Source organism: Mustela erminea, chromosome 1 (assembly GCF_009829155.1).
Source record: "Mustela erminea isolate mMusErm1 chromosome 1, mMusErm1.Pri, whole genome shotgun sequence".
NCBI lineage: Eukaryota > Metazoa > Chordata > Mammalia > Carnivora > Mustelidae > Mustela > Mustela erminea.
Genome location: NC_045614.1, coordinates 111,724,641 through 111,752,442, shown reverse-complemented (window position 1 = coordinate 111,752,442; position 27,802 = coordinate 111,724,641). Strand labels below are relative to the sequence as shown.

At 39.8% G+C, this 27,802-nt stretch overlaps 1 protein-coding gene across 2 annotated transcripts; it reads left to right on the top strand.

The window, feature by feature from the left end:
• On the top strand, positions 1-27,802 carry KNG1 (kininogen 1). Of its 2 annotated transcripts, XM_032338136.1 has the most exons (11): positions 25-462; positions 4,509-4,619; positions 5,580-5,664; positions 7,187-7,359; positions 8,235-8,342; positions 17,478-17,562; positions 18,243-18,412; positions 23,712-23,819; positions 23,937-24,023; positions 25,448-25,525; positions 27,564-27,802. In XM_032338136.1, the coding sequence occupies exons 1-11, from the start codon at positions 271-273 to the stop codon at positions 27,642-27,644; spliced, it is 1,278 nt and encodes a 425-aa protein (XP_032194027.1). In that variant the 5' UTR covers positions 25-270; the 3' UTR covers positions 27,645-27,802. The 2 variants fall into 2 exon arrangements, with proteins under 2 accessions (XP_032194026.1, XP_032194027.1); XM_032338135.1 differs by lacking the exon at positions 27,564-27,802 and having other exon boundaries at positions 1-462; positions 25,448-26,776.

Here is a 27,802-nt window from a genome sequence, read left to right as displayed (position 1 = left end):
CTGAATGCAAACAAGCAGGTTAACGACCCCAGTGTTATAACGTTTCAGCCTGAAATCTGTCTGGATAACCCAACAGAGCCATTTGTTCTTTGAAAATAGGGCGAATGGTGTATAGTGGCAGGAACCCACCAGGACCCGGAGCCGCGAGGCAGAGAGATGCGTGTACAGAGATAAAGGCCTGGGAATAGCTAAAATCAGCATCAAAGTTGGCGCCCGATTCTTGATTCTTGGTGAACCTGTCCCTCTGCTCCAGAGGGAGACTGCTAAATCATGAAATTACTTGCCTTGCTTTTTCTCTGCTCCAGGCTGCTACCAAGTTTAACCCAGGAGTCCTCACAAGAAATTGACTGCGATGATGAAGACTTATTTAAGGCAGTGGACACTGCGCTGAAGAAATATAACAGTAGAAGCCAAAGTGGCAACCAGTTTGTGTTGTACCGTGTAACTGAGGTCGTCAGGACGGTAAGTGAGCTGTGTTTTACCTTGAGGCCATTTGAGATGTGTGCTGTCCTTCCTAGCCCAGCCCCTCCCCCAAACCCACCACCCCACACCCCAACAATAGCAACACCAACCATCACCCAAGAACCCAGGAGCAAAGGTAGAAGCTTACATCTCTTAGAAAAGATCAACACCACTCTTTGGCCCCAGGGGTGCAGGGCAGGGTATGACTAGTCCTTGGGCAGCCAAGCTTGGCTTCCTGGGTGATCAGGAAACCAAAGTGCCATGAGACAAAGGTAGATGGAGTCATTTGAAGGAAATCGTTCAGGGTAGGAGAACCCAGGAACTCAACGGGACTGCAGCAAAAGGACTTACTGGGTGACCAGCCCTTAGACTAAAATAGGGAGACCTCTAGACCCCAGGTGGGGAGGGGATGCTTATGTCTAACAAATAATGTATGATCTCACTTACATGTGGAATTAAAAAAAAAAAGTCTAACTCACTAAGGCAGAAAGTATAGTGGTGGTTGCCAGGGGCCCAGGCTAGGGGAAAATGGAAGATGCTGATCCAAGGGTACAAACTTCCAGTTTTGAGATGAGTAGGTCCTGGGGATCTAATATACAACATGGTGACTATAGTTAAGAATACTGTATCGTATACTTGAAATTTGCTAGAAGACTAGATTTTAAGTGTTCTCACCAGACATACACATCAGACATACCCAAAAAAGGTAAGTATATCAGGTGATGGACATGTGGATCAGGTTGTTTGTGACAACTAGTTCACGATGTATGTGTATATCTGTGCATATATATCATCGCATTGCACACTTCAAATATATGCAATTTTCTTTTATCAATTATACCTCAAGAAAGCTAGGGGGAAGGCAGAGTTACATCTAAGAGGAGGTAAAAATGAGATTAACATGCATTAGACAAAATGTCGACCAGTCTGTATAACTGAATACATCAAGGGTAACAGCGATGTTCTAGATGGTTTTTAATATATTTTTTAAAGATTTTATTTATTTGACAGAGAGAGATCACAAGTAAGTAGAGAGCGAGGGAGAGGAAGGGGGAAGCAGGCTCCCTGCCTAGCAGAGACCCCGATGTGGGAATCGATCCCAGGACCCTGAGATCATAACCCGAGCTGAAGGCAGAGGCTTAACCCACTGAGCCACCCAGGCAGCCCCTGTTTTTAATATTTTTTTTTTAATAGCTAATTGATGCATTCAGGATGGAGACAAATTCTGACAGTAGGTGTGGTTTCAAAAAACACAAATCTTTCAATAGTTCGTTTAAATGAATTTCACTATAAAACTCGGTGCCTATCATAGTTAAGTAACTGTTTACTTTGGCGGAGGAGAAAAGTCTAGTCATCTGACATGATCAGGGTAAAGAAAAAAGCCCAGGGGGCATGATTATTATTTTTATTTTCTGAAAGTAAAATTGGATTATCCTGTTTTACAAACTCGTGTAGTGATGTAGACATTTGGTCCTGGTCCTCACAAGCAACAGTTGACTGGTGTTCTCTTCATTGGCTGACATCCATGACAAATGGGCTTTTTTGTTCTAAAATGTCCATGGAATCATGCTTTATCTTTACTCTGCTGTATGGGTCCCATCTATACACTACTGTTTATTTCTTACAAAATCTGAGACCTGGAAGGAACTTGGAAGGCTATCTTGTTTGACTCCATCATCCCAGATGCAAATAAAGTGACACAAGCAGGGTCCCAGAGTCAGGAGACTTGGGATATGGGGCCGGCTCTGCTTTTTCAAGGTGTGGGGCTGCCTCAACCCTTCCCATCAGCTCAGGGCCTCCTTTCTCCCACTTGCAAAGTGAGGGCCTGGACAACATCACCTCTCCGGTCTCTTGCTATAAGATGTGCCAGGCTTTTCCATTAGGAAAGCTCACCTGACTCAGCACCTTTGCACTTTCTGTTTTTAGTTGAAGTACAGTTGACACACATGTTACACTAGTTTCAGGTGTGTAAAATAATGGTTTGACAACTCTCTGTGCTATGCTCTGCTCACTACAGGCATAGTTATCATCTGTCACCATAAACGCTATGACTGTACCATTGCCTGTATTCCCTGTGCTGTGCCTTTCTTCCCTGTGACTTACTCATTCCATAACTAGAAGCTTGTACCTCCCACTCCCCTTCACCCATTTTACCCATCCCCCACACTCCTCTGATCTGGCAGAGTTTTTTCTTTGTATTTAGGGATCTGTTTCAACTTTTTATTTGTTCATTTGCTTCATTTTTTAGATTCCTCATATAAGTGAAATGATATGGTATTTATCTTTCCCTGGCTGTTTTACTTAATATAATACACTCTAGGTCCATCCATGTTGTCATAAATGGCAAGATCTCATTCTTTTGTATGGCTGTGTAATATTCCATTATATATATGTATACACCAAGGTTTGCCTATTATATATATATGCATGTATATGTATACACACACACACACACACACGTATGTATTCTTTATCCATTCATCTATTGATGGACATCGGCATTGCCTCTCTATCGTGGCTACTGTAAATAATGCTGCCATAAACATATGGATTCATGTGTCTTTTCACAGTAGTGTTTTTGTTTTCTTTGGGTAAATACACAGTAGTCGATTGCTGGATCATATAGTATTTCTATTTTTAATTGTTTAAGGAAGCTTCATACTATTTTTCATGGTGGCTGCACCAATTTACATTCCCACTGACAGTGCAAGAGGGTTCCTTTTTCTCCATGTCCTCACCACTTGTTATTTCTTATCTTTTTGATTCTAGTCATTCTGACAGATGCAAGGTGGTATCCCATTGTGGTTTTAAGTTGCATTTCCCTGATGCTGAGTGGTGCTGAGCATCTTTTCATGTGTCTGTTGGCCATCTCTATGTCTTCTTTAGAAAAAACATCTATTCAGGTCCTCTGCCCATTTTTTAATTGGATTATTTGTTTTATTTGATGTTGAGTTGTGTAAGTTCATTATATATTTTGGATGCTAACCCTTTACCAAATATATCATATGCAATTATCTTCTCCCATTCAGTAGGTTGGTGGCCTTTTCATTTTGTTGATGGTTTTCTTTGCTATACAAGAGCTTTTCATTTTGGTGCAGTCCTAATCATTTATTTTGGCTTTTGTTCCCTTTGCCTGAGAAGACATATCTAGAAAGATGTTGCCAAGCCCAATGTCAGAGAAATTACTGCCTATGCTTTCTTCTAGGAGTTTTATATTTTCAGGTCTCACAGGTCTTTAAAATGTCTTTGCACTTTAAAAGTTTTATTTATTATCTCATGTCATGGTAGAAAAAATAGAAAAATGAGGCAATAAAAACAGTAAAGTTACCAAAAATTAATCTGCCATCCAGCGATAACTTAATTTTTTTTATAAAAATGAAAAGTGGCTTCTTATTTGTTTCCTCACTATAAAAGAAATGTTTATTTTTTTAAAAGACAGCTCACAAACACTTGATTAAAGAAGTGAGACAGCTGTACTCCTCCACTGAAAGATAAACATTTTAATAGCTTTGCTTCATAACTTTCTGGACTTTAAAGAATTATGTATGTACCTACAAATTGGTTTCTACAGAAATGGGCTAATACTAAGATACCACTTTGTAACTTACAAATATATATTTGTAAATATATTGTGGATATTCTTCAAGTAAATATTTATAACTTTCAGTATTTTTTAAAAGATTTTATTTATTTGAGAGAGAGAGAGCGAGAGAGCGCACGTGCAAGATTGTGTGTGTGTGTGCGCGCGCGCGTGTGTGTGTGTGTGTGTGTGTGCGCGCTCACAAGTCGGGGGAGGAGTAGAGGTAAAGGGGAGAAGCAGACTGCTGGCTGAGCAGGAAACCTCACAGGAGGCTTGATCTCAAGACGCTGAGATCATGACCTGAGCCAAAGGCAGGTGACTGAGCAGGTGTCAGCTTTCAGTATTTTTAATAAATGTTTTGGTCTTACTGAATTAAATCAAGATCACATACTCATATCAGCATTAGCTCCAACTCAGAGTTATTTGCTGTTGGGTCAGTTATGTGTGTCTGGTTGCTCTTTTTCAGGATGACCCTGACACGTTTTATTCCTTCAAGTACGAAATTAGGGAAGGAAACTGTTCTGTTCAAAGCGGCAAAACCTGGCAGGATTGTGACTACATAGAATCTGCTCAAGCTGTAAGTGGGCGGTGGTTCCTGAGCCCCTGGTGTTCTCTGTGGAGACTGTCAGATCTTTTCACTAGGGCGGGAGATGGTTAGTACTGTCAGGCCTCTTTGTAAGTCATGCAGATAAACCCTCAAACGTGTGGAAAAGCCAAAGGCTTGATGTCCGTGTTCTTCTGTGTGTCAGAACACGGAGAGGACAGCAGTGAAACATAGAGAAGCCCTCCCATGAGAAGGGGACTCTAATGACTCATTGGGACAGAGGACATGGCCCCAAAGAGACCCCAGAGCAACATTTGGGCCAAGACTGAGGGCTGGTGAGGGGACAGCATGCCTCTGCCTCCCACTAGCTGACACCCCAGAATCTGGATGCTGCTTCCTAAAGGGGAGAGGACATTGACCTCATCAGGCTGTTGGAGGACGAAATGAGGCAGGATATACAGAACCGTTTTTGGATAACAATGGCTATCTTCACCAAATGCCTAACCCCTGCCTGGCACAGCGGGGCTGATTGTTGCCTTAATGAGGGGGGGCATGGGGACAGTGTTTGCTCCACTTCAACAGTGCTTGCCCCCACCCCCGCCCCAACCCCAGCAAGCCGCTCTTTGCCCCTTCCGGGAACCCATGCCTGTCATGCCCTGCTTGCAGTTTCAACACCGAAATTGAAGGGAAAGTCATGAGGAGGGTTTAGCAGGCACATGCATCCATTTTGGTGAAAAGGAAACGTGCTTTTAAACCTAGCCTTTTATACTACCTCTCCTCCAACGTCTGGTGAAATCAGTGGCTGGCAAAAATAATCACGAGGCTACAAAAACTTTCACTCCTGCGTGTCAAAAGTCTGAAAAAAATTTGGCAAGTTCAAAAAAATAAAAAAAGGAAAAGCTATATTGAGCTGTAGTACTAGGTGGGCTTCTCCATCTGAAAGATGGAGATAAATGGTCTCTCTCTTTCTTTTTTTTTTTCTTTTCTTTTTAGGCCACAGGAGAATGCTCCGCCACAGTGGGGAAGAGAGGGAATATGAAATTCTCCGTGGCTACACAGACCTGCCAGATCACTCCAGGTAGCTAATGTGTCTGGGGGAAAAGGAACCGGTTCTCTGTGGTGTCAGGAGCACAGCCTCGAAGAAGCCCCCTCCCTCAGTGGCACCAGCGACGGTGCATTGGGGGTGGGATGGTGGAAGGGCAGAGTCCTAGGTCTGGGCGAGGCTCCTTCCCATCATCCCTTCAGCTCTCTCTGGGCTCCCCTCCTGACTGCTCCAGTGTATGGGGCCTGTGCAAAGGCTCTGAGAAGGGACCAGAAGACACGAGAACTATCTTCAATTGTAGGCCAGGAGGGAAGGAGAGAAGCACAGGCTTTGAGGTCAGACTTGGCCTGGAATCTTTCCAAATTCCTCACCTCATCGGGTTTTCTCTTCCTTATCTCTGAAAGGGAGTAAGGGATACCAATGATCCTACCTCAGAGGCTTGTTGTAGACTCAGCTGGAAGAGATGCCTGAAGGTCCTGCCGTCACAATCTAGTAATGATAGCCAGGATACGGGGTCGTAAGAGCTAATGATTTTTGAGCATTTACAGCCAGTCACAGTTCTAAATGCTTCACGTATGGTAACGTACTTAATTCTCACAACTCTATGAGGCAGGCATTAAATCCTCACTTCACAGGAGAGAAACTGAGGTCCGCCAATGTTAGTTACCTTGCCCAAGATCCCACAGCTACTAATTATCAGAGCTGGTATTGTAGATGCTGACTAAACACAATTCCTTTGGCATTTAAGTATGGAGCCACTTAGCAACCGATACAGCTACTTACTCCTTTCCGAAAACAGCAGACCCATGTGCAGCCTGTCTCTCTCTCTTGACTTCTGCCCAACTGCTTCACACCGGTGACCGGTGACCATTACTGATGGATTAACATACCCGCGGAGCCAAGCTCAGCACCTGGCTCACTACAGCAGATGCAAAACACGTTGGTTGGACTGAATCGATAGAAAATACATTGTGCTCTGAACCAGGCTTCAAGGAGCTTTAGTTCATGCTAAAAAAGAAAATAAAGAAAAATGTATCTATTTTGTTTTACTTAAAAAAAAAAAAAAAGATTTATTTATTTATTTTAGAGAGAGGGAGAGAGTGCGAGGTGGGAAGGGACGCGGAGGGGCAGAGGGACAGAGCGAATCTCAAGCAGACTCTGTGCTGAGCGGGGAGCCTGACACAGGGGTTCCATCTCATGACCCTGAGACCATGACCTGAACTGAAATCAAGAGTCAGATGCTTAACCGACCAAGCCACCCAGGCGCCCCAATGTTTTACTTTTTATAAGAGGATAAATCCAGGTTGCTTCTATAATTTAAAATTACTTTTAAGTAAATTTAAAATAACTGTGCACATTAGTACACGTGTAAGATGTTCCTAAGTGAATGAGAGGTTTATTGTTTTGTCTAGAAAGCAGTCTTGCATTCTCTTTTTTAGTGAATACTAGGATTCACTGGAAGGTTTATGAGGGCTTTCCAAATTATCTCATTTAGGGCAGTGCATCTGAACACAGGTTTCACTCATTAATGCTGCCCCTTTGCCTGCTCTTTGTCAAGCCGAGGGCCCGGTGGTGAGAGCCCAGTTTGACTGCCTTGGCTGTGTGCACCCCATCTCGACCGCGAGCCCTGACCTGGAACACGTTCTAAGACATGCCATTGAACATTTCAACAATAACACGGATCATTCCCACCTCTTTGCTCTTAAAGAAGTGAAAAGGGCCAACCGACAGGTTTGTTCTTTAATTGTTGATTGCAGACAGTAATAGTATTACGTGTTCTTTGTAGAGACAGCGAAACAGAAAAGTTCTTCTGTCCTTAAGGCTTTAAGAAAACCATATCATTACCCAGCATTCATGAGTCAAACATGGCTCCCCAAATTAAATTGTACCTAAAAAGTTGGCACAGTTTTCTGGATATCCTTTAAATTCTAGGTTCCATATCATTGCGGGGGATGGGGGAGTAAATACTGGTAAAACTGGTCTTTTCGTTGCCTCAGTTCACTAAGCCTCTACTGACAGTTGACTATTTCCTTTGTATTTCAGCCTCTAATTATGAAGGACTCACTTTGGTCAGTCATATGCCCTGCTTTTAATAGACCTTCCGGTTTGCTTTCACGCAAGACCGTGTTCTGCTCCATTATGTCCATATCCAGCTGTATCAGGATGCAACTAGCCCAGGGTGAAGCAGGAGAAATTTTCCTGGCCTGGCAGTTTGGAAAACTGAGGCCCTACCTGGAAAGGGCGCCCAAGCTCGAAAGTCTTCTTTCTCGATCTAGAAGAGCATTACTAATATTTCACAAAGTTGATGGAAGCTTTTCTTCCTGCTGCCTAGCCGGGAAGTACTGCTAGGTCTTAGGAAGCTAGAGTAATTCCATATGTATGTTGCTTTCTGTTGTTAGATGAGTAGGGGTGCAGGGGGCGGGGGTGGTGTGGTCAGAGTGAGAGGCATCCGTTTGCTGTTCATTCAGAAGTGACTTCTGCCTACTCACAATCATCGTTCATATCATCCACCACTTACGATATGCCAGGCAGTCTTCTCTGTGCCCCATAATGCTGTCAATGATGTTTAAACTGCTTTTTCAATATTTGCTCCCAAATTGTTTCAGGTGGTATCTGGATGGAACTATGAAATTACTTACTCAATTGCGCAAACGAATTGTTCCAAGGAGAATTTTCTGTTCTTAACTCCAGACTGCAAGTCCCTTTTGAATGGTGTAAGTAGGCAAAACTCTGATTATGAAGTTCTTAGCACCTTGTGTCCAGTCTTTCCAGGTGGAGGAACGCTCAGCTGTGTAGGAAGTGTCAGTCACTAAAATGTTAGCTGACATTTACTGATTCACATTCCCCCAGGAACTCTGAAGCTCACACACTGGTCACGCTGCTTTCCCACCTAGTTCAAGAATCTGCATGCCTAGCAGAGCACTTACAGATATAAGCAGAGACTAGGAGAGCCTGAGACCAGATGATGCCATGATCAAGTTTGTCTTTTCATGCCTTCAGTGTCCTGTGTCCTTTTCTTCTCCATGTGCTGTATATCCTTCCTCCCAAGCTCTACTCAGAAGAGTCCCTCACTTCCAACTCGTTTTCTTACCTTTCCTCCCCTGCTTTTACCTCTAATGAACACATCCCAAGTCCCTATTACTTAGTGACCCTTTCTGGGATGATATCCTGTTGTCTGAACCAAAACTATGTTAAAGGAGAGTATGTCGAGATGCAGGTTAAGATAGCCAAGGCATGGCTTCCTTGGGGATATGGGCATGGTAGTAGGAGACCATGCTTTAAGCAAGCCCTTTAACCAAGGAATTTGACTTCTAGAATTCCATTACATGGGAAGAAAATGAGAAATCCAGATAGCAATAATTTCAGCATTATTATTAATAGAACAACACTGGAAGTGACTTATATCTTCAACAGTAAGGAATGGTTAAGTAAATTACAGTGTATCTGTATAGTAGAATACATGCAGCTATTCAAATTGCATTTCTAGTCTTTAGTGACTTAGTAAAATGACTATAATATGTTAAATAAAAACCAAAAAAGTAGGGTACAGAACTATACAGACAGAGTCACTCAAATCTATAAAGTAAACATAACTATAAAAAATGATGAGAAGCTGGGGCTCCTGGGTGGCTCAGTCGGTTAAGTGTCTGCCTTAGACTCAGGATCAAGTCCCACATCGGGCTCCTTGATCAGCGGGAAGCCTGCTTCTCCCTCTCCCTTCTGCTCTCCCTGCTTGTGCTTTCCCTCTCTCTTTCTCTGACAAATAAATAAATAAATAAATAAATTTATAAAAAGTGACGAAAAACTAATATGCCAAAACATAAAATATAGTTAACTTTGAGTTGGAAATTTTGGAGCTTTTTCTAATTCTTCATACTTTTTGGAACTCTTCAGTACTTTTTAAGGTCTCTGATGAAGTTTATATTTATTTTTTAATTAGGAAAAATTAAAAGGACAGCCTTAAGAGAGTGAAAAGACAATCCACAGAGTGGGACACAATAATCCCTTATTTGATAAGGGTTTAGTATGAAGAATATATTATTAAAAGCCCTTACATTGCCACAACAAAAAGACCACCCAATTTAAAAATGGGCAAAAGGATTCAATAGATGTTTCTTTCAAAAAGACATGCAAATGCAGGCACCTGGGTGGCTCAGTGGGTTAAGCCTCTGCCTTTCGCTCAGGTCATGATCTCAGGGTCCTGGGATCGAGTCCCGCATCAGGCTCTCTGCTCAGCGGGGAGCCTACTTCCTCCTCTCTCTCTCTCTGCCTATCTGCCTACTTGTGATCTTTCTCTGTCAAATAAATGAATAAAATCTTAAAAAAAAAAAAAAAGACATACAAATGGCCAATAAGCACACGAAAAGGTGCTCAACATGGTCAGCCATCAGTGGGATGTAAATATGAACCATACTGAGCTGCCACTTGACACCCAGAGGGTGGTTGTCATTTTTAATAAATTGGGAAATCATTTCTCATTTTTAATAATTAGGAAATAGCATGTATTGGGGAGGATGTGGAGAAATTGGGAATTTTGTATATTGCCAATGGGAACATAAAATGATGTAGCCACTGTGGGAAACAATTTGGCACTTCCTCAAAAAGTTAAACATAGAATTACCACATGACCCAGCAACAGCAAGCCTAGGTGTATGTACCCAAACAAATTGAAAATGGAGACACAAACAGATACTTGCCTGGCAACATTCACTGCAGCATTATTCACACTAGCAGAAAGGTGGAAACAACACAAAGGCCCGTCAACAGATGAATGGGTAAACAAGATGGGATATATATATATAAAACAATGGAAAATTCTTAATCATAGAAAGAAATCCCAACACACACTGCAACATGGCTAAACCTGGAAAATGTTATGCTAAGTGAAAGAAGCCAGACACAAGAAGACGCACGTTGCGTGATTCCACTTATGTAATATCTAACCTATGCAAATTCATAGAGACAAAAGGTGGATTCGAGTTTATCAGGGGCTGGAGGAGGGAGAATGGGGATTTACTGTTTAATGGGTACAGGATTTGTGTTTGGGGTGATGAACACGTCTGCAAATTATTAGTGGTGAGGGCAGCACACCACTATCAATGTACTTAATGCCCTGAATTATACATTTTTAAATGGCTAAAATAGCAAATTTTATGTTGTAAGTATTTTAGCATAATAAAAAGCATAGTATAAAAGGAAAAGGAGAGGAATCCTCTAAAAGCATAAGCTCTCACTACTGTTTCACTTTGTCAGTTTGATTCAAGTCCGGCCATTCAAGCATCTATGAACACCTCGTGCTCCTCTGTGTAGTTAGTGGTGTGAAGTGACAGAAGCCTACAGTGCTCTCTAGCCTCAATTTTTCTGCATTGGCTTGTTAGAACCTCAGTTTAGTTTTCTCTTCACCCCCCAGAGAGACACAAGGGCGGGTGGGGGTCACAAAGCCAATCAGTCTTTTGGAATAGCTTCTCTGAGCCTCCATGGCCTCGTTTGCAAAAGAGTGAAGAATAGCGACACCTGTCTCACAGATGGCTTAGCGTAGTTCAAGGGCATGAAACAGAAATGAAATGTTTTGCCCACAACTGGTATAGTGTAAGGCCTTGCTATGCAAAGTGTATGGCAGTGAGTGGCAGAAACAGCATCACCAGGGAGGCTGTTGGAAAAGCAGGAGCTCAACTCCACTCCAGCTGATTCAGAATCGGCATATTAACAAGATTCTCTGGTAATTTATTTGTCTGAAAAGCACTGATTTGAGAGGTTTCATAAATAATTTTCGGGCCACTTTGCATACTAAAATCACTCTGCTAGCTTTAAAAAACACTTATTCCCAGGTCATTCATCCAGACATTCTGATGTAATTGGTCTGGGTTGGGTCCCTGGAATCAGAATGATCTAGAAGCTTCTCAGGTGAACCAAATATACTGATAGAAATCAGAACCTTTGGGCTACTTCTAGCATCCTCTCCCCATCTGAAATTAAGGTATTCTAAGTCTGATGTTCCCTGTATCTTTCAAAAATATGACATTATATATGTATATAATATGTATATGTATGTATATTTACATATACATATTATATACATATATATATTCCTATTTTGGAAATATACATGTATAGAAAACTTTAAGGAAATGCAAAAACAGAGAAAAAAATAGAAAAAAATAATACTGAACCACACATACCCAAACATCCAAAGACATCTTAGAGTATTTCTCCTCCTTTCATTTTTGTAGGGCACACAGACAATTTTTGGTAATTTTTTTTTGTCTTTTAATAGTTGTATTTATTTTACATGCTGCATTTTTCCCCTAAATATTTTCCTATACCATTAAAACTCTCAATAAACTTCTTTTTAAATAACTGGAATATTCTAGTGAGTATACCATAGATTATTTTCTAATTACTTTTCTTTTTCTGGACATTTGGTTTCTTCCTATTTTTATTATAATTAATAACTCACCAAACTTTTTTTAGAATAAAGTTCTTTCTGTATTCGGCATTTTGTTCCCTTAGAATAAACTCTCTGCTTTACGCATAGTATAAGATTGTATAGACGCTCTTAAAACTCTTATCTAGAGAAAGAACAAAGATGGAAGTATCATAGTTCTTGATTTACTACAGAGCTTTACTATAAAGCTATAGTAATCAAAGTAGTATGGTACTGGCATGAAAACAGACACAGAGACCAATGGAGCAGAATAGAGAGCCCAGAACGAACCACGCTTATGTGGTGATCTCTGACAAAGGAGATAAAAATTTACAGTGGGGAAAAAACAGTCTCTTCAACTTCAACCAATGGTGTTGGGAAAACTGGACAGCAACAAGCAAAAGAATAAAATTGGACCACTGCCTTATGTCATAAACAAAATAAATTCAAAACGGACTAAAAAGTTGAATGTGAGACCTGAAACCATTATGCTTGTAGAAGAAAACAGAGACCGCTCTTTGATATCCGTTTTAGAAATGCCTTTTTGGATCAGTCTCCTCAGGCAGGGGCAACAAAACTAAAATAAGCAAATGAGATTATATCAAAATTAAAAGCTTCTGCACAGTGAAGGAAATCATCAACAAAAAAAAGTAGGCTACGGAATGGAAGAAGATATTGGCAAATCACACATCTGTTAGTGGGTTGTCCAAAATATATAAAGAAATGACACAAATCAACACCAAAAAAAGAAATAATCCAATTTAAAAATGGGCAGAGGACATAAACCGACATTTTTCCAAAGAAGACACACAGATGGCCAACACATACATAAAAAGAAGCTCAGCCTCACATCACTCATCATCAGGAAAGTGCAAATAAAACCACAATGAGGTATCTCACACCTGTCAGATTCACTAGTATTAAAAAAAAGATAAAAAATAACAAGTGTTATTGCTGAGGAGAAAGGGGAACCTTGGTGCACTGTGGGTGGGGGTGGGGATGTAAATTGGTACAGCTGCTATGGAAAACAGTATCTTTTTTTTTTTTTTTTTTGAAAACAGTATCTTTTAAAAAATATTGAATCACTATGATGTACTCCTGAAACTAATAAGATATTATAACTATACTTCAATTTTTCCCAAAAGCTCTTAAAACTCTTGATATATATATAAATTGTTTGTTGAATGCAAAAATTTAAATTCTATCAGCAATGTATACTCCTGATAGAATTCAGTATTAAAAAAACAAAACAAAACAAAACAAAACAAAACAAAAAACCTGGCTGGATCAATTGGTAGAGCATGAGACTCTTGATTTTGGGGTCATGAGTTCAGGCCCCCACCTTGGGGCAGAGTTTACTTAAAAAAAAAAAGAAAATGTGAATTAAAAAGTCATGAAGGTTAAAAAAAAAAAACTTAGCTAGTTTCATAGACAAAAACCTTTTTAGTTTTCATTTTATCAGTGTAGTTAATATGCATTTATTTAGCCAATATGTTTTCATAGATTTGTTGGAAATTTATGGGTTGAATTTATAAATTGTCTTCTATATTCTTCGCCCATTTGTCTTTGGAATAAATCTTAAAGATTTGGAAAGTCATATTTCTATAGTAAATGTATCAGTGCTTTGTCATATCTTCTCAGATGTTTACTTTTTAGTTTTCATTATAGTATTTCTGACTTACAAATAGATTTTTTTTTACAGGTGGCCAAATCTACCAATATTTTCATTTGAAATTTTCCACCATTTGCACAACAGTCACTTTATTTTTTTTTTCTAGTTTGTCTATAGTCAGTATTTTATAATGTAAGTTTCAATCCTATCTGGTATTAATTTTGATGTATCTCGTGATTTTTTTTCAATTTTTTAAGAGAATAACCAGAAGTTGCAACAGTCTCTCCTGCTACATAAATTAATGACAACTTTTATTCCATAGCAGTCTTGTCCAAAAAAATGTGTTCTCTGTTTTTGTATCAAAACTACCATGTTTAAACAACCATAGGTTCATAGAAAGTTTAAATATGTGATTTATTATCCAGTGTTTATATCTTCAAAACCAACCTTAGAAAAAATTTGTGAGAAAAACTTACATTGTCACATATTGGGATTCCATTACATGTTTAAATTAATTTGAGGAGAACCCATATGTACTCTCATTTAGTCTTTTTAGTCCAGAATTTGGTATACATCTCTATTTAGACAAAGTTTCATTTTATATTTCTAAAGTTGTGGGATTTTCTTTATATATATCCAGAATATTGCTCACTAAGGCTATTTTTAAGTTTCGTTTTGGGTTTTGTTTTTGTTTTTGTTTTTGGTTATTACTATGAGGAATTAGATCCTTTTTTTAAATTTTCTTCTCTTTTTAATAAATTATTGTTAGAAAGAAATGTATACTTTTTATGCATTTTTCTTACATCCAGCAACTCTGCTGAATTCTCACTAGCTTTAAGAGCTTTTCATTGATTCTTTTGATTGCTCTTGATATACAATAATATCTTATGCAAAAAATACTTTTATTTTCTTTTCTGATGCTCAATTTTTTGTTCAATGTCTTTTTTTGTTAAGATTTTATTTATTTATTTGACAGAGAGAAATCACAAGTAGACGGAGAGGCAGGCAGAGAGAGAGGAAGGGAAGCAGGCTCCCTGCTGAGCAGAGAGCCCGATGTGGGACTCGATCCCAGGACCCTGAGATCATGACCTGAGCCGAAGGCAGCGGCTTAACTCACTGAGCCACCCAGGCACCCCTGTTCAATGTCTTAATGAATTGACCCAAACAGACATAATTTTTGAAGTAACAGTGATCCAACACCATCATGTTTTATTCCTGATTTTATTGGGAAAGTCTCAAAGTGTTTGTCATTATGTATTATATGTGCTGTGGGTTCCAGGTAGACATTCTTTGTCATGTTAAGGAAGCATCCTTACATTCCTGTTCTTTAAAGAGTTTTGTTCTTTTTGTTTTGTTCTTAAATAAGGAATTGGTATTGAATTCAGCAAATGGTTTAGAACAGATATTAAAATGTCATATTTTGTTTTCCTAATTTATTTTTTAAAGATTTTTTATTCTTTTGAGAGAGAGAGAGAGAGAGAGAGAGCATGCGCACAAGCAGGGGGAGGGGCAGTGGGAATGGGAGAGGCAGACTCCCTGCGAGTATGGAGCCGGACACAGGGGCTCAGTCCCAGGACCCTGAGATCATGACCTGAGCCAAAGGCAGAAGCTTAACCATCTGAGCCACCCAGAAGCCCCTGCTTTCCTAATTTAATCTGTTATGTTGTTTAGACTGCTTTCCTAAAGTAATCTTTGGGTTCCTAAACTAAACTCTATTTGTTTAGTTTAATTACTTTTTAGATCTATGTTTGGATTCTATTTCTAATTTAGGAATTTGACATCTATATTTATAAGTGAAAGGGCTTTAACAGTTTTCTCGGTGTGTGTATGTACATTCTATTTTTTCAGGTTTTGATATCAGGATTAGAATTTTATAGAATGAAAATAGTTTGCCACTGTTTTAGTTTCTTTCTTTCTTTTTTTTTTTTTTTTTTTTTGTCAGAGAGAGAGAGAGAGAGAGAGAGCACAGGCAGACAGAGTGGCAGGCAGAAGCAGAGGGAGAAGCAGGCTCCCTGCCGAGCAAGGAGCCTGATGTGGGACTCGATCCCAGGATGCTGGGATCATGACCTGAGCTGAAGGCAGCTGCTTAACCAACTGAGCCACCCAGGCGTCCCACCACTATTTTAGTTTCTTAAGTTTATTTTTTTAGTAATCTCTACACTCAACATGGGGCTCAAACCCAAGACCCTGAAATCAAGAGTCACATGTTCTACCCACTGAGCCAACCAGGCACTTCTGCCACTATTTTCTATATTCAGAAACAGCTTATACAACATGGAAATATATATACTTCTTTAATTTTTAAAATGATTCATCCATAAAACATCTATATTGTTTGGAGGTGAGAAGTGGAATGCAGTTAAGAGGAATAACATCCTCTCCTTCCAGTCATTCATCTATTCAAGTCTTCTTGTTTTTAAGTCAGTTGGTTAATTATAATGTTCAGAAAATTATCTATTTCTTTGGAATTTAAATTATCACACACTTGTTCATAATATTCTCTTATATTTTTATACTTCTCTGTACACTTTGCTCTGTTGCCTTTTTTTGTGCTTGATTTTTTTCCTCACCCCAAGAGCGATCTTTTGAGTTTATTTTTTAATGCTAATGCTGTTTCCTAACTTCTCAGTATAGCTTTTACCTTCATTGTTTTCTCCTTATTTTCCTGAAGACTGTTCATTATTCTTTTTCTTTAACTTCTTGAGATAAATACGTAGATTTAGGAATGTTTTGTTTTGTTTCTTGCCTCTTTAAATTACAAAAGCATATAAAGCCACAAGTTAACTTTAAATGGTGCTCTGGCAATATGATATGGAATTTTCATTTTTGTTTTATCTTTTATTTCTTTCCTTATCCAAGGAACCCTAACTAGTTAGCCAAGTGTGTTTATATTTCCAAGTAGTTCATTTTTATTTACTTATTTGGTTAAACATGTAAATAATGTAATATTAATTTTCAGGGAGGTTTTTTTTTTTTTTTCTTTTGATGATGAGGCCAAAGAACACGGCCTGTATTATATTTGATTTGATAAATTTATTGTGGCTTTTTTATGGCCTAGTGTGGAAGTGATTAAAAATTTTGTACCATACTTATGAAAGTGTCATTTTAAATCATGTGTATCATATGGAAATGTGATTTAACTAGATATTTATTATATTATTCAAGTCTTCAATTACCTTATTTATTTTTTAATCCATCTGGCCTGTCTTCAATTTATAGTTGTATGTTTTATTTCCCACCACAATGATTTCTATCCATTTCTATTCCTATATGTTTCCTGCTTTATGTATCTTGATTCTGGGCTTCTCAACTATATCTTTTATGTAAATAAAATAATCTTCATACTACCTGTATGAGTTTTTGTTACCTTGAATTTTACTTTTTCCAATATAATTTTTTTGTCATATTTGCCTCATATAACTTTGCTCACCCATTATATTTGAACTTTATCTTTTTTATTATAAGATAGTATATTTGAAGATGTAATACCTTAATTTTGTTTTTAGCTTAACCTAAAATTCGTTACCTCTCTTAAAGAAAATTTTATCTGTTCACTTTTATGGTTATTATTTCTACACTGGGTATTCTCTTCATCTTGGTTCATGTTTCTGTGGGTTTGTGCCTATGCGCTTATTGTTGATGCTCTTAGCTGTCTTCTATTCCCTTTTCACAATCAGACTATGTTTTGTTTTCATTTTCTACATGATGATTTGTAAAGTCAACATCCTATCTTTAGTTTTACAAGTTGATTACTTTAAAGGTTCTTAAAAATGTTCTTACTTTCTGTACCCATATACTTTTTTAAAAAACCAGGATATTGGTGAATGTACAGATGAGGCATATGTGGATCCTCAGCTGAGAATTGCTTCTTTCTCGCAGAAGTGTGACCTCTATCCAGGTATGACATGATACATGTTAGTGCTCTACTAGTGCCTCTTGGCCCCTGACAATGGGCTAGGTCTTCTCACAGGAATTGTGTTTTAGTTTCCATGATCTGCCACCAAGTCTGTAATATCAGTAGACCTTCCCAAGAACAACTTACCCTGTCTCTGCCCAGTTGGGCGGTGACAGGTGCAGGTGACACTGCTCTGTAAGTAGCCAGAAGGGAATATGGTGATGACAAGGGGAAATGGGTGGCCTCTGGGTACAATACCAAGAGTTGGCCTTTCTCACTCTTGGAAGTTAGTTGTGTGCATTTCATGGTGAGAAGCATTACGGAATCTGCCTGCTCACCAGAATCACAGGACTTAAAGTTTCCCACTTAGAGAGTCATTCCTTTAAGTTAAGCATTGTTCTTTATAGGTGGTTCCATCAAGATGCAAAAACTTGGGAAAAATATAGCAGATTGATTGTGCCACTAACACCTACTGGTTGAATGTTTTCCTAAACACACTTGGCTCTGAGAAGAGAAAAAGAGGAGAGGCCAGAAGGTGTGCAGACAACTTCTGCTCGCTCACTGCTGAGCCTTGGGCTGTCAAATGGCCCTCTACAAATAGATGCTAGGTCATGTGCAGGAGAGCTACTCGGCTAGACTTTTCCTTCTTCTGCACACACTAATTTGAAATGTGTTTCTTTCAGGGGAGGATTTTGTACAACCTTCCAAGATTTGCACTGGCTGCCCCAAAGACATCCCTGTCAATAGCCCAGAGCTGGAAGTGCCTCTGAATCATTCGATCGCAAAGCTTAATGCAGAGAATAACGGAACTTTCTATTTCAAGGTTGACAAAGTGAAAAGTGCAACAGTACAGGTCTGTAAAGTATGCTACAAAAAGAGTGATATTATAGCCTAAGTGTGACTTGCTGACTAATTTTGCCATTGTCCTTTGTTCTGCATTGGGAACCAGCATACCCAGGGAATAGGATTTGGGAGATCTGAATTTCAAGTGCCAACCTCCCTGCATTCTTTGTGTATGATCTTGGAAAAGTCATTTAGAACATGTTCTCCATTTTCTGTCTGTAAAGGATGGGGTGAGGATCAAATACGAACATATCTCAATCACTTTTCAAACTCCAAAGTGCTCTATAAATATTTGCAACTATTACATAATCAGCAAAATGCAGTGCCTGGAAAAGCAGACTTACTCTCTGCCTTTCTAGATTCATTCTCATAGCATCACTTAGTGCCTTGGGCTTGGCCCCATTTTTCTGTCTTTGTCCAGATTCTTCTGACTCATCTACATGTCATTTCTCCCCTGCCTTGGGTGCCCTTCCCTCTTTCAGATGTACCCTCTGGGGATTCATCTCTCTTTCCATGCCTTGTCAGGAGAGGCTGAGGGGTGTCCTATTCCAGGGGGTCAGGAGAGACCCAGCTCGACCACAGCACCACCACTGTCCTGGGTAACCCTGGAGTCACTCAGACTCACTCAGCCCTATGGCTCCATCTGAAAAAACGAGTCGCTGGATTAATAGAACCCAGATTCCTTCCACTCCAGAAGCCTATAACCAATGTATTCATGGAGAGAGTCCTATAATACACCTCAAAACTGACTTCCCTAAATGCAAGCTAAAGAAAAGTAATCAAAATAGAACCAAACTGTTATAGCAAACCAACATGATCTTTATAATCTGGTGAAAGAAAGAGCACTAAAAAAATTCATACTTTGGCTCAGTACTAAGCCAAATTTCTAATTTCTAGAAATATAAACTAGAAGGAGTATTTATATACAGTGATATTCATCGTAGCTTTAACTGCAACACCCCCCCCAAAAAGATAAACTGTCAAAACGATCAATAATCTAGAAATGATTCACTATGTCTGACATATTCTTACAATAGAGTATTTTTAAGCAGCAATTTGAAAGCATCTTTGTGAGGCGTTCTTGGTGTGGGCAATGACTCCTGCTAAAATATGCTGGGAAAAACAAGAGGCCATAAACTGAACATACATTCTGTCCTCAACTGTGTTATTAAAAAGTACAGAAGACAATACTGAAAAGAGACAAAGCTCGCAGACTATTCACAGTGGTGGTTTTTTTGTTTTGTTTTGTTTTGTTTAGGTGACAGGACAATGGGCTATTTATGTTCATCTTTCCAATTTCCTGTTCTAGTTTTTTTTTTTTTTTTTTTTTAAGATTTTACTTATCACAAGTAGGCAGAGAGAGAGGAGGAAGCAGGCTCCCTGCTGAGCAGAGAGCCCCATGCGGGGCTTGATCCCAGGACCCTGAAATCATGACCTGAGCCGAAGGCAGAGGCTTAACCCACTGAGCCACCCAGGCGCCCCTCCTGTTCCAGTTTTAAGAAAACCTCTAAACAAACAGCATGAAAGTAAACCAAACCTGACCCTTTGCCCCCTACTCAGGCGCTTGCTCCTGTCCCCAAGGCCGGCCCCCTCCTCCTGGTCTCACCAGCACGCGCCTGGCACGGGGTTCCCTCCGGCAAGACGAGAGAGAATCCCGGCCACTTCTGTTTGTCAGCTCTCCCTGGCGCTCCGCCTCTCCGCGTTGCTGGGACCATCCCTTGTTCTTCACGAAGCAGGAGTCGTGCAGTGCCTGCCATTCCTTTCGGGTCCGAGATTTGCTGTCGGGAAGAGAACCACTCATTCCCAAGCGTGACTGTCTAGTCCTCTCGATCGCTCTAGTTCCCTCTGTAAGGTAGCCAATGCGCTCTCCAGCGTGCCTGCGGGTTTGTTTACGCTAAGAATGCCGGGGAACCACAGTAGGTAATGCTGTGTGAATGGAAGGCAACTGACAGCCGTCCGTTGCCAGATCGAGCTGGAATATCGTGAAGATTCCAAACTTACTTTTCAGGGACGATGCCTTACTGATGCCTGTGTTGAAAGAGAGAGCAAGTTGACGGCTCGAGGATAGATACACAGGGCAGCGTTGGTGGAAGCAGCCCCTTTACTAAAAAACTCGATTTATCATAAGATGATTTTGTTAAGAGCCACGCTCCATATGACCAATCTGCCAGATTGCTAGAGATTTCTTTTCCAGTTTTAGTCTTGCCTTGGCTTTGCATGTTTAGTCCTGTGTGGGTGCATATCTATTCATATTTCAGAAACTGAGAACTTCTTAAATCCTCCATTTTTCAGTTGTGAATGGTTGTGATTTCTGTCACATGCCCCTTATTTTGCCCCACTCCTGCTGCTGCTGTCCGCCCCCCCGACCTGCCCCATCAGCATTCCTCCCTGCCTCTGCTCAGATGAGTTATACATCAAGGATCCGTGTGTGTGCACTGAGGAGGTTCTCCTTGGACAAAATCTTGGAAATGTCAAGGAATAGGTATAGGTATATGTCTAAGACTGAATGCAAATGGCTGAATGACAAAATTATTTGCAATGATGCTCATGTCCATTCACACCAACTGGATATAAGACACTGATGATCTCGAATTCTACTCCTCCCAGCGGTGATCAAAGCTGCATGTTCCCCAGCCCTGGCCAACAACAGGCATCATCACTGGCTTCCATCTCTGCCAACATGGAAGATTAAAAAGGATGTTGTGTTGCTTTTTAAATGTGCATATCCTTGGTTATTAATGAAGTAAACTTTTTTTTTCCAGGATAAATGATCATTTTAACTTCTTTCCTGAAATACCTGTTCATGTCCTTTCCACATTTGTTTTGGCATTGGGCTTTTTATTGATCCTACATTATGTTTCTCCCCAATTGCCTTGCTACTTTGCTTACTGTGATTTTGAGAATCAGTTTTCATTTTTGTCAAGTCAAATTTAGACATTTTCCCCTCCCTTTAGGCTTCCTTCTTCTGCTCTTCACCTAAGAAAGGGCTTCCTCATCCCTAGATGTGATGAATATTTATATCTGTTTGGCTCATTAATTTTAATTTTCAAACATCATTAGAACTTATATTGCTATATATATAGCATTCTCTATTTTAAAAACAAAACTTGGACAGGATGGATTTTAGCAGAGAAGACTACTGGTAAGAATGACACCTGTCATTCTTAGTAGGTGATGATGGTGATAAAGGACATGATCTTGAGGTCCTCAAACAGAAGATGGCGTTAGGTCTCCATTCCTCTGGACCCTGAATACAACTAAGCTTCCAGCTGTCATTTAATTATGTGTTGTCAACTTCTTTTTTTTTTTTTAAGATTTTATTTATTGGACAGACAGAGATCGCAAGTAGGCAGAGAGGCAGACAGAGAAAGAGGAAGGGAAGCAGGCTCCCTGCTGAGCAGAGAGCCCAATTCGGGGCTTGATCCCAGGACCCTGAGATCATGGCCTGAGCAGAAGGCAGAGGCTTTAACCCACTGAGCCACCCAGGTGCTGTCAACTTTCTTAGGCAACATCATATTGATCAACTCTAAGGCCAAAAAATTGGATTAAAGTATTCCCTGAAATGAGCAAGAAAATTTATGATCACCAAAGTATAGATGTTAAAACCCTCTTAGAAACTTCCTCCCTACTTACACATACATTTGGAGTTTTAAAAGTTAATTATTATATTTCTCTTAAAATTTTAACTATACTTACCCAGCGAGACAATGCCAAGAAAGAAGGAAGAGGAGCTTAGTTCTTCCTACAACTCTGCCTTCCTCACTCGCCTCCCATCTTGCTTTTCCTGTGTTTCTACAAAATATAAAGAGATAGGGAAGATGTTAAGTTTTGCTTTTACAAATGGGATTGTACTATCACCCTATAACTTTATTTTTTCCAAAAATGGTCTTCCTTCTAGGTCAACAGATATGTATGTATGATGTATTCTCTTGACAGCTACATAATCTCTCTTTCTCTCTCTCTCTCTCTCTCTCTCAAACACACACACACACACACACACACACGCACGCACATGTACACAGTCTGCTTAGACTACCATAGTAAAATAGCAAAGTTTGGGTGATTTAAACAATAGGAGTTTGTTTCTCATAGTGCTAGGAGCTTAGGAGTCTAAAAGTCAACCAATTCTGTTCCCTGGTGAAGGCTTTCTTCCTGGCTGGCAGATAGCCACCTTCTTGCTGTGTCAACTTCAGAGAGAGCGAGTGAGCTCTGGTCTTATGAGACCTTTCTAAAGACACTTCTTTAAGGATACTAAGCCCATTATGAGGGTACCAACATGACCTCATCTAAATCTAACTAAATCTAACTACCTCCCAAAATATCTACCTAAATCTAACTACCTAAATCTAACTACGTCCCAAAATATCTACCTTCCAATACCATCACATTGGAGGTCAGGACTTCAATATACAAGTTTGGTGGGGGACATAGTCAGTTCATCATGACACACACACACACACACACAAATCCTAGAATTAAATACCAAATAACTTGATCTAGAAACCACATCAACTTCTTAACATATAATTTAGAAACATTTTTATCAAGTGTTTTTCAGGGTAGAAGAAATATAAGATATGGCATTTTTAAAAGACTTAAAAAGTCATCCCTGGGATTTTTATTGAAGTCAGAGTAGTTTTAAAAAATGAGATTAATTTCTTAAATAAATAAATGAGGTGTGCCTCTTCTAGACCAAAACAAAATGAAACACACACACACACACACACACACACACACACAAACTGCTTAAAGGAAGACAACATGATTAAAGACAAATGATTAAAGTTGTTGCTAAAGATTAAAATATATTCTTAATATAAAAAAGAAAGAGGAGGAAGCTCAAAAATCCAAATATTTTTCTAATCAAATAATTCTATAGTGGTAACAACTCAGTATTTCTCTGACATAAGATTTGGCAGGATGATAAGACATTTCAAAGAAAATATTTAAGTTTTTCTTCCTACTTTTCTTAGATTCTATTACAACTTGAGCCCTTGAATTATTCATGAATTTTGCAGCTGTCAAACAATAAAATTCAGGAAAATATAAAAATAGAAATTATAGCTTGCTTCCCCACCTCCCCATTTAGAAAGGGAAATGAGACCGACCAGTCATGAGCCAAATATTTTTCACATGCATACAAATTGAAAGTTCTGTTGTCAAACATTTGTACTTTTCTGTGTAACTCTCATTTGTTCAGTATATAATTAAAATGTCAATATTCTCCCCCAAAAGTTCTTAGGGTAAAAACATAGGATGTATTATATAGTATTAATTAAGCTCCTACTTTGTGCTAATTAATTATCCAGGTGGTAGCTGGAGAGAAATTTTCAGTTGAGTTCACAGCCAGGGAAACCATGTGTTCCAAGGAAAGTAACGAAGAGTTGACAGAAAGTTGCCAGATCAATAAATATGGAGTGAGTAATAATACAACTATATACCTGTTCCCTGGAAAACTTTTTGATGTTTTATACTTGTTTAAGCGTCTCATGAATAACACTGTTCTCTCTTTTGGCTTCTGTTTTCATGGATAGCAAGCCCTAGAATGTAAAGCTGAAATTTTTGTGATACCTTGGGAGAAAAAAATTTACCCTACTGTCAACTGTCGGCCTCTGACAAAGGTATGATTCTAATTACAGTCAGCTCAAAGTCATATATGGAGGTTGAATATGAGCCATTATTTAAATGAACTGGGAGACTATCTTCTTAAAATGAGGGAAAACGCTCACATTTCTGTGCTGACCTCTTTATGGCCTGAGACACGAGAGCAGCAGTCCTCATAATTACTTGGCCGTGCCTTGTCAGCATCCCACAGGCAGGGGGCCCTCTCTTGGGGAAGGGCAAATGCTACTGTGGAGGGCTCACGCCATAGCTGCGCACCTTCAAGGTGTGCCTGAGAGGAGCCCCAGCTCTCCCATGCCCACTGCTTACAGCCAAGGAGCTCTGGAGAAATGCAGATCTCAGCCCCCTCTGCACATCTGTTGACTTAAAATCTGCATTTTTGACATGATCGCTGGGTGGGGGGAAGTCATACCCATGTTCAAATTCAGGAAGCATTTCTTTGCATCATTTTTTTAAATTTTTTAAAAGATCCCTGGGAGGTAAGTAAAACTTTCCCTGTTTTCAAGGATGGCATACTAAAAATTACAAAAATGCTAAGAGTGCACCAAGTGCACTCTCTATCCCAGGCCCTGTACTGAGAGCATCACACATATTTCCCTCATGACCCCTCTGTGAGGCAGGTGCTGCTGTTATCCTATTTACAGATAAGAAAAGTGAAGCTGGTGATGCTTGGATTCAAATCTAGATCAAATCAGAGCCCACCCTTTTCACTATGATGCTGATTCCTAGCAGGTTCTGACTTGTTTGCGTCCCCAAACCATGCCCTTTGTGCCACCAGACACTGCCTCTGACCAGCACATTCTCACAGTAGTGAAAGTGTAGAGGAAATAACCCACAAGATCATATCTTCAGTGAAATTTGCCTCTTTTTACTTTTTTCTGATTTAGGATTTTGCCATGTGTCAGTATGTTATAGTCCAGCTGAAACATTATACAAAGACTGAGTTTCAAGCTGGTAACACTGCACTGCTAATGTGTTTTAATCCAACAAAGTAGTTGTGGATATATGCTCCCTAGATATTCAGCTCATAAAGCCAGTTAGGGCCTTTCAGGATAAAAACAATAATTGTGCTAATACAAACAGTATCAATGAATAAATAATATGCCATAGTTTTATGTAACCATTGACTTAGAAGATACCCTATACATTGTTCAGTACCACCACCCAATGTTTCCCAACAAAGGAAAAAACTCTCCAGCTTAGAGTACTAAGAACAATAATCAATACCCACAAATTATAAAATCAATCAAAAGAGGAAAAAATATTCATTATCATCCTCTCTGGAATATTAATAGAGTATTTAAAGTCTGGTAGATAGATCCTATTGTAAACTAAGATAGCATTGCCAGGATTCAGTCCCTTCTTTCTTCATGGATAGTATGGTTTTCACAGTAATGCATTCATCTTAATATTTCCTGTTTAGATCATATTGATGAAAAGGCCTCCAGGTTTTTCACCTTTCCGATCAGTACCCATGAAGAAAATAGAAGAAGGAACAACTGTAAGTCCACCCCACACTTCCATGGCATCTGTACAAGATGAAGAGCAGGATTCAGGAAAAGAACAAGGACCTACCCATGGGCATGGCTGGGGCCATAGAAAGCAAATAAAACATGGCTTTGGCCATGGTCATAAACATGAGCATGACCAAGGCCATGGGTACCACAGGGGACATGACCTTGGCCATGGACATCAGAAGCAACATGGTCGTGGCCATGGACAACAAAAGCAACATGGCCTTGGTCATGGACATCAACGGGAACTTGACTATGACCCTGAACACCAAGGGAGACATGGCCTTGGCCATGGACATCACAGGGGACGTGGCCTAGCCCAGGGACATACACATGAGCATGGCCAAGGCCATGGAAAATATAAAAATAAAAGAAAAGACAATGGAAAGCATAATGGTTGGAAAACAGAGCATTTGGCAAGTTCTTCTGAAGATAGTGCCACCTCTTCTGCAGAGACACAAGAGAAGACAGAAGAACCAACACCCCTCCCTTCCCTAGCCCAGCCAGGGATAGCAGTTACCGTGCCTGACTTTCAGGACTCAGATCTCATTGCAGCCCTGACGCCTAACCCACCATCTCCCACAGAGAGGGATGATGATTGGATCCCTGACATTCAGATACAGCCAAATAGCCTTTCATTTAACCTGGTATCTGACTTGCCAGAAAAAACCTCCCCCAAATGTCCTGGACGCCCTTGGAAGCCAGTTAATGGATTGAATCCAGCTGTGGAAGTGAAAGAATTTCATGATTTCGATCTCACTGATGCTTTATATTAATTTATGTAGACATGAGTCTTAACACTTGATCATTCCTCCTCCCCATTGTCTAAATATCCTGATATAATGCACCAAAAGCCCCGAAGCTTCAGAACAGCCTAGAGAGAAGGGGTGAGATGCCCAGTGGGACACTGTCAATCTCTATGGACAACATAAAGCTGTGTACAGAATCCTAAATCCCCTCTGGGTCTTCCTCCCAAGACTTCTTTACTAACACCGAAAATGGACAAACTCATGTGCCTTACGGCCTACCGCAATTGGTACAACAAATGTGTGCCTTAACAAATGTGTTCCTTAAAATGTATGTCATCAACTTTCATGCAAAGATTCTTGACATTCTGAATAAACTGTGGCATGTGGTCCCTGAACACGTGTGAAAATAAGGGAAGTCAAGAGACTAAATGCTGCACTTCTTAATGGGAAAAAAAAATAACAATAAAACCTCCAGAGGTTAAAGAGACAAGAAAGAAAGACAGATCGGCCCAAGAGAGGACAGGGGGAAGTAAACTGATTGACTTTCAGTTTCCAGAATGACTAGTATGTCAAATAGTCACTCCCACTTGACAAAGCTGCCCTGATAATTCTCTTTCTGGGTGAGAGGGTTTCTTGTCAGTCAGTCATTTCCGTTTGCTCACGAAGTACCCTTTGCAACAGGGCTTTCACATGGGAGTTTTGTTTGTTTATTTGTTGCCTGGGCTACACTGAGTAATCCTGGGCTTTTTAGCAACTCTGAGTTTAACGATAAGGACAGAAAGCAGAGGAAGTAATATCGAGGCAGTCTTGCCAAGGAAGATGTTTTTTCAGTATTTGACAAGGGTATATCCTGAGATGGGATGCAAAGTTCGTTCAGAAATTTTATGAGGAAATTCCCCTTTAGCCTCACTTTATGATCATCTCATCTTTTTGCTGTGACGATGAAGAGCACTGGTTTTTGCAAGAGAGAATAATACGATTGTCTTTAATTGCCTTATAACATGTGGGAGGCATATATTTTACAACCCTTGCTGTGCTTGTGGCCCAGGGAAATAAGGCTTTAAACAGCTACACTTCCCTGTGGATGAGTGCCACCGCTATTTCAGTGTATGGGATACATTTGAGCCTCTGAGTTTTTATTTCATCCGATATTATCTGCACTTTTAAATAAAGAACCAATGATGTCAGGAAAAAGTCTCATCTTGTCAAATGGTTGCTTCACTCTTCTTTTGTTGAATGATACCAACAGATTAACAGAGTTTTACTATACTTACAGAGGCACCTAAGGTCCTGCGAGTACAAGGGCCGAGCTCAGGAGGCAGGGGCAGAGCCAGCATCTGAGAGCGAGGTCTCTTGACCAGTGGGCAGAATCTTCACGCCTGGCACAATAGCCCCAACAACCTCTATCACCAGCCCTGGCTCGAAGGACAAGAAGATGGGATAAAAGTTAAAAGGAAGAATGCTATTCTACTGTTCTGTTGCTGGGTGAAATAAAGTTCAGTCTTGATGCTCTCA

Coding starts and splice junctions, on each gene's coding strand:
- KNG1 (XM_032338135.1), top strand. CDS start 271: ATGAAATTACTTGCCTTGCTTTTTCTCTGCTCCAGGCTGCTACCAAGT. Junction 463..4,508: donor TAACTGAGGTCGTCAGGACG/GTAAGTGAGCTG, acceptor GCTCTTTTTCAG/GATGACCCTGACACGTTTTA. Junction 17,563..18,242: donor GAAGTGTGACCTCTATCCAG/GTATGACATGAT, acceptor TGTTTCTTTCAG/GGGAGGATTTTGTACAACCT.